Raw genomic sequence first — 13127 nt, 5'->3', positions numbered from 1 at the left:
TTTAACTTCACTTTTTGGCAGCTCTAATTCAACAAATTTGTCGTTTTACCCAAGTAGTTTTGGTTAAAACAAAAAAAAAAACTTAACACAGTATGCTGGGTGAAACTAACCCAACCCTGCTGAGTTAAAACTAACCCTGTTGGATTGGTCCAAATTCCACCCAGTGCTGGGTTACAAATGGGGTTGTCTTACCCCAGTTTTAAGTGTGCATATACAACCTAATTTGCATATCAATTTTTATCTTGTATAACCAGTAGAGATGTATTTTATGTGCATTGTAATTCACCTAAAGCTCCTAAATACAACCTCTAAATCACTGAAAAAAGTACAGAGAAAAGTTTGGGCACATCTAATTAATTGACCTTTTTCTCCTGCAAAATGTTTGTCTTTCAGTACTGATATACAACAGAAATGCCTGTTTTCAAGTTGACTTGAAACAATCAACAGATTATCTTTCATTTATCACATAAAAGGCAGTTTGGTTGGAAAATTTCAAAAACTTTCTTTTCAAGATTTTTATTTTTTTTATGAGGCAACATACTGATCACAAGAAAAAAAGATAAAATAATCACATTTAAGATGGTCACCACAGCTAAGCCACATTGGTAAACACCAAAAAGGCCAAAAAGGCTTTAACTTGGCCAGTTTCACAGATACTGATCTGAACTTTGGTGTGGTAGTGGCTGAGAATCATCAACAACACATACTCCAGGTGCAAATCCGTCTTGCAAGATCTCGCAACATCATGTAAGGTTGCTCAAAATATCATTTACAAAGTTTGACCGAAACGGCAATAACTCTGTCCCTTCTCATCATAGGATAATCTTAGTTTAAAACTCTTGCATGAAGAGGTGATATGCAGTCACTCAAGGAACGCTGGGCTTTGAATGAATAATATTTTCCACAAGCAAAAAAATAAATAAAAGCAGCAACAGGTGCTGTGAGAACTGTCTGAAAAACAAGAGTAAAGTGGTGCAGCTACTTACGACCAGCTCTCCACAATCACTCAACAAAAACCTACATAAGATGTTTTGAGATGAGTTGAACCACAGAGTAAAGAGGTCAGCAAATGCTTATCGTCTCCGTGCGGTATTCACCACACAGACACATTTATACACACAATAACATATTGTAGAATAGTTTAAAGCAGGTTAACTTGTAAAGGATCAGCATTTTAGTTCATTGTCGTGTGTTATGAAACTGTTCTTTTGCTGTAGACGTTTTTTTGAGATCAGAACGTAGCTGCCAGTTTGTTTCAGCAACAGTTTATGATGCAACAGAAACCACTTCCTTTTTTTTTAGGAACATCACTGTAGCACACATTTAGTTGTAGGTGCAAAAATACACTTTGTTGCCAAATGTATTCACTCACTTAAACAAAGAAATTGTTGAATTCAGGTGTTCCAATCACTGCCGTGGCCACAGGTGTCTAAAATCAAAGCACCTAAGCATGCAGACTGCTTCTACAAACATTTGGGAAATAATGGGTCGCTCTCAGGAGCTCTGTGAATTCCAGCATGGTACCGTGATAGGATGCCACCTGTGCAATAAGTCTTCCACAGTCGACTGTTAGTGGTATCAAAACAAAGTGGAAGTGATTGGGAACGACAGTAACTTGGCCACGAGGTGGTAGGCCACGTAAAATCACAGATCAGATGCTGAGGAGCATAGAGCACAGAGGTCACCAACATTCTGCAGAGTCAACAGCTACAGACCTCCAAGCTTCATGTGGCCTTCAGATTAGCTCAAGAACAGCGTAGAGAGCTTCATGGAATAGGTTTCCATGGTCGAACAGCTGCATCCAAGTCTTCCATCACCAAGTGTAAAGCGTTGGATGCAGTGGAGTAAAGCATGTCACCACTGGACTCTAGAGCAGTTGAGACATGTTCTCTGGAGTGACAGATTACGCTTCTCTGTCTGGCAATCTGATGTAGGAGTCTGGGTTTGGCGGTTGCCATGAGATTAATACTTGTCTGACTCCATTGTACCAAATGTAAAGTTTGGTGGAGGGAGGATTCTGGTGTGGGGCTGTTTTTCAGGAGTTGGGCTTGACCACTTAGTTCCAGTTAAAAAAGGAACTCTTAATGCTTCACCATACCAAGACAATTTTGGACATTTTCATGCTGTTTGGGGATGTCCTCTTCCTGTTCCAACATGACATTCCACCAATGCTCAAAACAAAGACATGGATGAGCTTGTTTGGTGTGGGAGAACTTGACTGGCCTGCACAGAACATCTTTGGGATGAATTAGAGCAGAGATCGTGTGCCAGGCCTTCTGTCCAACAGTGTCTGACCTTGCAAATGTTCTTCTAGAAGTAGAGTCAAAAATTCAGAATAAACACACTCCTTAACCTTGAGGAAAGCCTTCGCAGAAGAGTTGAAGCTGTTATGGCTGCAAAGCGTGGGACAACATTACATTAAATCCTTTGGATCAAGAATGGGATGTCACTCAAGTTCATATGTGTATGTTAGGAAGATAAGCAAATACATTTGGCAATATAGTGTACATAAGTATATCATGATTGACAGAACAATCATGAAAACAAAGCTGTGGTGATTTCTGATCGAATGTAATTCTTTATTCTGACATCCTGTTTTTCTAGTGTGCAATTTTCCCGGATATGGAACTCTACTCTACCCATCACACCCTAATTGTTTCTTTAGATATGCTTTCAGAACAACACAATAATATTTCCGCTAAATAATTAAACAGCATTATCACGTTTTATATCATAATAGTAATGGACTCAAAGTGACACAATGGAACCAATCAAATTTGAAAGTTTTAGTTTGTGCTGCTAATGACTTTCGTACTTCCACTTCAAGCTATAGCTCAATATACTGTATGTACATTTGATTGAGTTAAAACCAGTTTTGTGTTGTCTAAGTTAAATTAGCTGTGATGGCCATCTTGAATTGGAAGTTAACCAGTAGATGTACATTCACTGATTACTTCCTGAGTGTTTCATTAAAATCGGTTTAGTGGTTCATGAGATATTTTGCTAACATGAACATAGACAGGACAAAAAAATAAACTTTATTGCCCATCTTTTGTCATAGCCAACTTAAAATTGGCTGTAAGTTAGGTGATTTTACAGATGTAAAACTAAAACACACACACCAAACAATATGGTTGGTATGTATGTTGCATGATTGTTGAAAGTATATAGTTTATTTGTTTTGCTTTCATGCATTTGGTCTGTTTTGGTCCTGAAACTAAGACACATGAAGTGTAATGTTTAACTAGTCTGATTGGATGTAACTGTGTTTACAGTTTCATCACATAGGGTTGGTAATGGGACATAATTTGCTAATGTGATTCAATGAATGCTGTTTCACTTGTTAAATGATCTGATTTTGTAACACCCAGTTATATGCATCTGTCCTGAACACCTTGAACACATTTGCATATTTGTGCACTTTGTTTAGTACAGTTTGTTTAATATTCAAAGTCATATCACATGAGTCAAGTACAGAAAAAATGCTAGATTTGTAAAATTTCTCCTCTTCTGCCAGACTGCAGTAGTAAACTGACTGTAGTCGAAAGAAGGAAGGAAGTACACAAACAGGACTTAGGAACTGACTTCATAAGATGGTAAACATCAGTTTAGTATGATGGTGTAGATTCTCAGTCATCCAGGACATAGTAAATCTAAAAAAGGTTTGAAAACTAAAACAACTGGACTTCTGTTCTGTAGTTGATGACGTTTCACTTCTCATCCGAGGAGCTTTCTCAATTCAAAAAGCAGAGGTTGTGTTTAAGCTTTTCTGTTCTGTAAGATAGATTCACATGCAGATTACCCTCACTCTCCTAACAATAGAGACTGGTTACTGTCTTTGTTAGCCTGACTCACAGATGGGCCACTCTGGTCACATGAATGAAGATGCTGATTGGAGTGAAACTGTCTGGGTATCCGGCTTAATGGTCCATTATAGGTATTTGAATGCTGAAATCTGAGACCAGCTTAAAGTTGGTTTCACTCATTTAACTTAAATGGCTTCCTTTACCCCCATCTCAAACCATCTGTCTTTGTCCAAAATATGAACATTTTGGTCCTCAAAAGAGTGTCCCTTATCCTTGAGGTGTAGGTGAACAGCTGAGTCTTGTCCTGAAGATTTGCTCTCCTGTGTTGAGCCATGCGTCTGTGGAGAGGCTGTTTGGTTTCTCCAGGATAGACCTCTGGACATTCCTGTAGACACCACACCGCTCAGTTTGTGCACCGGGATGTTGTGTTTGGAGAAAATCCTTCTGAGTTTTTCAGATACTCCAGCAATATGAGGAATAACAATGTTTTTCCATTTGTTCGTCTCCTTATTCTGCTCAGTGGCATGTTTTTTTAGATTTCCTTGCTGACTTGACAAAAGCCTAATTAGGATATCCATATGTTTGGAGTGTTTTTTTAATGTGTTATGGTTCCTTTTCCTTTCCTTCTGTCTTCTTGGGGAAGTGTTCAGCCTAATGATGTGGAGTTCTGGTGACAGAGAGTTTGCATTCCAGTGGGTGGTGAGAGTCTTACAGAAGATACTGATCTGTTTGGGTTGGTTTCCTGTAGATCTCAATGCTGAGGCTGTCCTCGCTTTCCATGTGAACCAAAAAGTTCAAAAACGGCAGCTTGTTGTCATTAGCATCCTCTCTGGGTAACTTGATGTTGTTGTCATGTTAAATATGTTCTATAATAAGTACTAAGTACTAAAAAGAAACAGGAAAATCAGTTGCTCATCCGCCTTTATTGGCTGTGTCAAAGCCCGCCATATCATGAGCAGTTTACTGATGGCCGCTGCACACATCAAGATAACATTATAGCCACAGAATCACTTGCTTGAACCAGTTAAAGTCAGTTTTTTGGTGACAGATAATATGATTAATGATATCATGATTAAGTGGTGCTCTGGCCCACTGTGTCTGGCGGAGCCTAGTTCCTATACGAGTCAACGAGTCCTTTGTTTCGGGCTTCTCTCTGCTTCATCCATAAGATGTGGTAGACAGAAGTCCCAGGGTTGGCCTTGTAACAATTTTCTGCCTTATTGGAATAAATAGTTAAACTCTAGTTCTTTCGTAGCATATTTTTTTAAAGGGTAAATTGTCTGAGTTCTCCATCCTCTTGGATAAAAGGACCGGAAGTGAGCCGAGGGTGGTGCATCGGCAAAAGTCAACAGAGCTGATGTGTCTCATAAACACTTCTACTTCCTTGGCTTGGATTTTGATCCAGATATCGTCCACATATCTGAACCAGTGGCTCAGTGTTGTTCCCTCAAAGGAGTTCGGAGCTCTTTGTTCCATATTGTCCGTGTACAGAGGTCCGGAGGTACAGAGATCCCATGGCACAACCATGCTTCTGTCTGTAAAAACTGTCATTATACCTAAAATAAGTGGTGGAAAGACAGAGGTCCAGCAGGGTGCAGAGCTGGTCTGGGGTGAAGTTCGTCTTGTCGGTTTAGTCGTTGTCTTGTAGAAGTCGTTTTTTGATGGTTTCCAATGCTTCTGATCTGGGTATGCAAGTGAAGAGAGACGTGACAGGGTTTCTCCTGGAGCTAGCTTCAAACGTTGAACTTTGTTGGTAAAATCAATGTAGTTCTCTATGTGATGTGGAGCCTTTCCAACAAGAGGAGCTAAAACACCGGAAAGATATTTTGCAACATTTTATGTCACAGTTCATGCTGCTGACAATGGGTATGAGTATTGTTCCTTCTTTGTGTGTTTTGGGAAGTCCATATAGACAGGGAGTGGCTTCCCTCGGGTATAATCTGTACTATAATGATCAACTGATTGTTTGGTCTTTGTCATAGTTTTGCAGGTAGTCTTTGACCTTATTTTTGTAGGTGCTGGTTGGGTCCCTCTTTAAGGTCTTTTAGGTGGTGCAGTCGCTCAGTAATGTAGTTTTTTTTCTCCTGGTAATTAGAAGTGTTGACGAATACTGTGCATCTTCCTTTGTTAGCTGGCAACGTGGTGATGTTTTGGTTCTGGCTGAGCGATGTTATAGCTTTCCTTTCCTGTGGCGTGAGATTTGAAGGAGGTGGCTTGGCACTGGAGAGGGTAGCTGGTATTTTTGTTCAGCCTCTGTTTTCGTCAGGTTGTTGTTCCTAACAGCGGAATCAGTGGCAGTGATTAGTTCAACAACTGGTTTGTGATGAAGAAACAGCGCTCTGTTGTAATTTTAAGAACTTACCTTTTTGACGTTCCTTGCTCTTCTGATGTTGTGACAACTGGGCCTTTCAACAACTCTAGACACTTCTCCTATCAGAGTTCGAGGCAGAAGTGTAGACAGCTTCTGGCAGGTTTGGTCCATTTCATGTGAGAGCGCTTCAATGGTGAAGTAGATCTGTCTTATTTTCTCACTAAGCAGCTTGTTTTTGTCACGGTTAGGTGGATGGTGGATGGTTTTTAACTCAAATGCAAGCAGAGACAGATCTCCAAGAAAAACTATAACAAGGACTTACAAAATCCAGGGTTGGAATAAACACGAGAGGCGAGACACGAGGAAAAAATGAACAGCACATAGGAGTGATAATGAACCAGCAGGGAATTGAAGTAGATGAACAGGTTTTAAAGGCTGAGTGTGATTGTAAGTGGACACAGGTGACTGATAAGAAACAAAGGACAGGTGTGGGTGATTAAGGCTGACAGGTACTGAGCAGAGGAAAGGTGAATGATGATAGGGAACACAAACTCCACAGGGAGCAACACACCAAATAACAAAACTAAACACAGGAACCAAATAACAGAATTCAAGAAACAATAAACCTCACACAAAAACAAAGCCAAAGACCTCCAAATCTTGACATTTTTGAGCTTTCAGGAGTATTTCTTCTGCTCTATGTCCTCTGATGGTGGAGTTTAGTTTCATAATGTTGGGGTAATTTTATACTACTGTAGATGTTTTTACTGTCAAATATATATGTCAGTTTATTATATTATATTATATTATATTATATTATATTATATTATATTATATTATATTATATTATATTATATTATATTATATTTATTGAGACCTTTTTGACTTTCTTTTTTTTTAACAAATTCCAAGCTTAACTCGCAGCACATCAAGCTAAGCACTGTTCTCTGGCAAAGCCGAACTAAACAAAACAATTCAACAGAAACATCAACATCAGCGAACATCTTGGCAAGCTGATATCGTAATAAATCTTGTCTCCACAGTTTAGAGGAACTAAAACAAAAACAAAGGGAAGATATTCCTCACCCAACATATGTCTAGATACTTACAAGTAAATTTGTTCACTCAACACAAAAGTTAACGCGCTATAATGCCAGTCCCAAATATGTTATCAATAGGTTTCACTGATAGTTAGATTTAGCTTTGCTGTTATTGTCTCCATAGTATAAACTCTCACAGTTCTCTTTTTCCATTGATGTACAGCAAGGGGGTAGAGATTTACATCAAGATATGGCGATCATTTTTTTAGCTACCAGTATTAGGGTCCTAAGCAGGTAGAGTTTTTCATTGCTTAACAAATCACTCAGGAGCACTCCAAGAACAAAGACGAGGTGGTTCCGTTCAATATTAATGTGTGAGCTATTTTAAATTTCTCCCTAATTCCTTCTTTTTGACTTTCTATACCCATAATGAATGTTGCATTGTTATACGAACAACTACAAGATTGCTCGTTTGTTTATTATCCATTGCTTGTGGAATGCCTTTCTTCTTATCATCTTTTGTTCCATCTATGCTCATAGTAATCTTTTTTATCTTTTTTTTTTTTATGCCTAGCATTTTTAACTTCTGAAATTCAAGGAATCCACTGTAAAGAAAAAAGGGGAATGGAAAATGACTGAGGCTCGCATGCTACTCTCTTTTAACTTTGTGGGCGCTCTTTAATTATGCTCTATTTTATGCCTCAGATGTTAGCAATGTAGAAGAGAGAGAAAAGTTTAGACCAAATGCTTGAATCAGTATCAGTTTAATGTTCTCATCTTCTTCATTAAGGTTCTCTATTCCTCTACTGCAGGGGTGGGCAACCCTGGTCCTGGAGAGCCACTAACCTGCATGTTTTACTTGTTTCTCTGCTCCAGAAACCTCTCCTCACATTTCTAAATCTCAAAAGAAAAACAGCCCACACAGTTTCACAAACATGTTCTCGTTGCTTATCTAAAAGAAACATTTTTCTGATTATAATCATTGCATAAAGTGGAGCTAAAGGGTGGGAGAATCATTTTCTTGTTTTTAACACTGGAACTCAATGCTTTTTGCCCCCAACAAGCCTTTATTTGGTTAGCTCTCAGCCCTACTGCACATCAGGGACTTAAAATATTTATGGAACTATACAGTCTTGGTAACGTCCCCATATTTGGACTGAATTGTAGAAAACAACTACAGCAGCTTTAGGTCACTTTTTAGATCAAGTAAACTTGAGTAAACTAACAACATTTTCCTGCTTCACACAGCACCAGACTGACACTGATAGCATAAAATTACATGCAAATTCAGGCTATTCCTGGAAAGCAAAATGTACCATTTGTACAAATTTGATAAAGGTTCTTTACTTAAAAGAAAAGTAACATTGCATAGAGGAACGTGTATACATATAATTCAACAGTAACTGCTCCTTTTTACTTTTCACTTTGATTCATCTGTTACTGTTTTTGCTCATTTTCATTCATTCCCATTGGCAGGTTTTAAGTGTTATAAAGTGAAGGAGAGCGTGTTTTATAATGATTCTTGGCTGATTTTTTTCTCTGAGCACCTCTGCTGCTTTTTGGCAACAATTATAAAAGCAGTGAAAACATTGCTGTCTCTGGCCTTTCTATGTATAAACTATAAGGATATAATTACCTGCTGTATTTTTTTTTGCTTTTCACAACAGGGAAGTGGAAACTTCTCTTGTTTTAGTTTCCTTATCTCATACTTCCTCCAGTCTCACCTAGGGTTTGACTAAAACACAATAAATCAGTTTTGATTTACTTACCTCTGTTTTTGCATTTGTCCTCTTAGTGAGTTCCTGTCTGCCTGACGTTCCAGTCTGGTTCCGTTCCCATCTGCAACGACCCAGCCTTGATTCCTCGTTGATGTCTTTTGTCTTCTTCAACAACCGATGCAGAACCTCACCTGACTATTTAGTAAGCCTCCAATCAGTTGTTTCGTTTTTCGCTCGTTTAAGATCCTCGTTTGATCACTTACCGTTTCTCCTCCGCTTTTCAGATTCCACTTCCGTTCCGGCCATCTCACTCCTTACTGTAACTAAATACACTTACCTGATATCTGAGTCCTGTAGTCTGTCTACCACCAAGCTGTTGTTTTCTCTTTGACGTCAAGAGAAACCTGACACAGGGTTTGCCTTTTGTTCATCTCAAACAACATGTTGCTTGGCTTTATTCTCGTTTTCTCTCTTTGTGGGAGCATGGGTATGTATGATTCTAATTTAAGTTGTACTAAAAAAGAAATACTTTAAAGCTAAGTTGCATTTAGCCTTAAGTTACATTATTTTAATCTCTTTCTTTTGTTATATTTTCAGTTAAATGTTTTTCAAGTACCATTGGATACACCCCATATATCCGAACCCCATATATCCGAACAACTACAACTACTGTTACTTCTACCACAGAAGGTAAGAGAGATGGTGTTTCGCTGACCAAATTTAAAGTAAAACATTAAATTATTACTATGGTTGGAAGTGACCAGCTTGACAGGCTTAAAGGGACAGTGTTTTGTGCTGAATACTATTAATAGTCACGTAGTCGGCTCAAGATCATAAAAAGCAAATATTTAGAAAAAACTTCAGATTTAGATTGGTCAGTATTGTAGTTTACAACAGATGTAGGATGACAGGTAACAGGGAGTTAACATATGCAAGTCATGTCTGTCTGATCTGTTTAATGGAACTTTGTGGTTCTTTTATAAGGTGGGAATGAGCCATATGACAGCCCAATTAGGCGACTTTTCATTTTCCTGCTTTGTTCTCATTCTAAATGGTTAGGATGTGGACATACAAGCACTTTTACCCATTTTTTTGGTTGAGATTGTGCTTGCTACATGAAACGCCATTGGATATTCCATATTATTAGAAGGACCAGAGGAAAATGTTACTATACATCTTTAGCTTGTTCTCAATGTTCAATTGTGAGGATTGTTCAGAAACGATCATTTCATAACCCTTTCGAGTTTTGCTTTCTAAAACTTGAAAACAAAAGTCTGGAAGACATCTGACAACATTAAAGTACCTAAAAGTAAAATGAGAAAGTCCTAAAATGCTGTGGCACATTCTAATCGGATTCATCTTGGGTAATAAAACCTCTTCTAACCAAGATTTTGAACAAAGTGGAGACCACAAAGTGATAGTTTTACCAACTCTTATTGCAAGAAGTGGTTCAAGATCACTGTTGTGTCTTTAAAAATGTGTGCAGAGTGCCATACATATTTTTAAATGGTCTCTAAAGGATTTAACGTTTTTGTCTTTTTATCTACTGTATTCTTTTTGTTTCTTTCCACCACAACAGAAAGGCTACCTGCCCTGGAGATTGTGGCCACACCAGACTATCCAGTCGCTGCTGGTCAAGACGTCCACCTAAACTGCAACTCTAGCTCCATCTCCATGCCCGTCACCTGGTCTTGGCAACACCTGCAGGACAATAGCTGGAAAGTGGTTAGCAATGGGAAGGAACTGACCCTCACCAAGCCAGAAGAATCTGGGATGTACCGGTGTCAGGTTGTGAGCCGTTTGAATCAGATAAGGACGAGCCAAGCCCGCATCATCTATATTGTCTCCTTTAAAGCAACAGGTTGGCAGATGTTTGGATTTTTCTGGGTGTTTATCAGGAAAAAAAATCACCTTTTCAGGTTTTCATTGTAAAGTTTGTATTTTCTGATTCCATTAATTGGGAAAATAACTGTACTTGATCAGGCTGCTATTGATCACGAGTAGTTTTTGGTGACAATACAACTAAGGTCCATTGTTTCATCTTATGTGCTGTTTCCCCAATTGCAATTAGTTGGGGAGAATTTAGGAAAAGCTGCCTTTGCCCTATCCATCCTGAGCTTGGCTGCCATCATTGCTGGTCTGATTTGGCTTGGTTGGCAAAGATTTGGAGACAAACCAACCGCCCTCAGCACTCCAAATAAAAGTAAAACGCAACACTGAACGCCTCCGGTTGAATCAAAATGTAACTAAAATTATCTTTGGATCATTATGTCTGCTTTGTCTTTAAGGTGTTTCTGGACCTGAAATAGCACCAAAGTAAGTCTTGATTTTATTTTTACACAGTGACTTATCTAATGCCGATGATTGTACATATGCACGTAATGACCATTTCTTTCTTCACCAGGGCTTGTCCACCACAGGCTGACTGTGACGGAGATATGTACATGAATTACACACACATGGACCGATCCTACACAGATCTCGATCCCGCCAATATGTCTGGAGATAATTTGTACTCAACTCTGTCATGAATGATGAGTCAGGGTGGAATAAAGGCTGAGATTGCTTCATTCAGCAGCTGACTAAGTTCACGTACTATGTGCACAGAGCATACACCTCACTGCAGCTGCATTGAATTTCCTGCTACCGTTGCTTATGATACATTAGATCTGCTTTCACATCTTTTTTTTTAGTCAGTATGTTAAATACCATAAGCAGATAACAATGTGTCTCTCAGTCTTTTGCTTGGTAATGAGTTAAAAACATATTTTTCCTGTATTTCATTCACAAGGAAATCATACAAACAGATTTAGCATAAAGTTTTGAGTACAAGTTAACAAAGCTGCTTTATTGATCACAAAAGAAAAAAAAACTCTAAGTTTGAATAAAACAGTCTTCAACGATACAAATAGCTGAAATTCAATTCTTGCAACTGAGTTTAGGATTTTTACAATAAGATATGTAAATGTAGAGTGGCCATACTAAATGGTAGAGGTGTAACAGAGCATATAAACACAGTTCAGTATGTGGTTTTTGTTTTTGCTTTTAGGTCACAGTTAGGCACAGATTTGGGAAGACAGAAAAAGAAAGAAATGCTGTGTGCTGTATGGTTACTTTTCACTTATTTTAAAGAAACAATACCTCCAGAAAGAACAACGGTTTTAAGATCAGTAATGGGTTGTCAATTAATATTGTTGCTATACAAATACATTAAGAAAATACATTTTATTGTCTTTTTCTTTCAGTATATTCTGTAAAAGGTCTCCTACAGGCCATGTGTTGAACAAAATCTTTGATAAACTACAAAACTGTAAAATAAAATGATCGCCTGTGAGTATAGATGCAGTCCTTTATTTGATTACTTTTAAGGAACCCTGACGTGACATTTCAACACGAACACACGCACTGTTACAATCTTTTTGATAACAAAGAGGAAACAACTCAAGCGTTGTTATTTTTTCTTCTAGGTGTTGCAATCCAGGGGATCCCTTGCACAGGAAAGGCTTTAAAAACTAACTTCTCTTTCACATAACCACTTTTTAAACCAAATTTACCATATTAACCATACTTTCATTTTATCTTTGCTGACACCAGTGTGAAAATTTCATTTCACATCACATCTCTGAATCTATAAAAATCACCTTCATGTAAACTTTTAGTAGAAATCGTTGTATTTTTCTTATCCTTTATTATTTAGAATACCTTTGATCGTCGGGTTCTCTGAAAACTGAGCGCGCTTCCCCCAAAGTGAGATGTCGAGAGAGATTTGAAAGCAAACTTCTGTTTTTCAATGTTCACAGGAAGAGCAGAAATAATGGTGCAATTCACACCACAGCTCGGACAAATGACTCATTCAAAAAACAGGTGGGGCCACTTTAAAGTGTTTTTAACATGATCATGCTGGTTTAGAAGTTCCTCTCACGTTATATCATAAAAATAGAAATAAAACAAAACCATTTTCGTGTGAGTATTAATACAAACAAAATATTTTTAGCAACAGCTTTGGTGGTGTCATGTTTCTCACACTGCTCTGTCGGTTAGAAGGTTACCTTACGCCACACTTTCCCAAAAAGGAGTGTTTTCTTGTTGAATTTGGTTATCACTCATTTCATAATGTCTTGAGGACGTATGGGAGAAACATGTCATGAGCTGTTCCTGTGATTGAGGATCAAAGTGCAATCAGGCAAGGCTCTCGAGGCAGGAAGCCCATAAATATGACTATATTTTTAATAAAGAAATGTCAAAAAAGTCA

At 38.2% G+C, this 13127-nt stretch overlaps 1 protein-coding gene across 1 annotated transcript; it reads left to right on the top strand.

Moving 5' to 3' along the window:
- The first annotated feature begins 8918 nt into the window (after positions 1-8918).
- Positions 8919-12214, top strand: LOC108234398. The gene is made up of 7 exons (XM_017413580.3): positions 8919-9077; positions 9160-9362; positions 9473-9565; positions 10455-10736; positions 10947-11078; positions 11164-11191; positions 11280-12214. The coding sequence occupies exons 2-7, from the start codon at positions 9317-9319 to the stop codon at positions 11404-11406; spliced, it is 708 nt and encodes a 235-aa protein (XP_017269069.1). The 5' UTR covers positions 8919-9077; positions 9160-9316; the 3' UTR covers positions 11407-12214.
- Positions 12215-13127: the final 913 nt, after the last annotated feature.

Source organism: Kryptolebias marmoratus, linkage group LG10 (genome assembly GCF_001649575.2).
Source record: "Kryptolebias marmoratus isolate JLee-2015 linkage group LG10, ASM164957v2, whole genome shotgun sequence".
Taxonomy (NCBI): Eukaryota; Metazoa; Chordata; class Actinopteri; order Cyprinodontiformes; family Rivulidae; genus Kryptolebias; species Kryptolebias marmoratus.
Note: the sequence above shows the minus strand (reverse complement) of the source record. Positions and strands in the feature narration are given on the sequence as shown.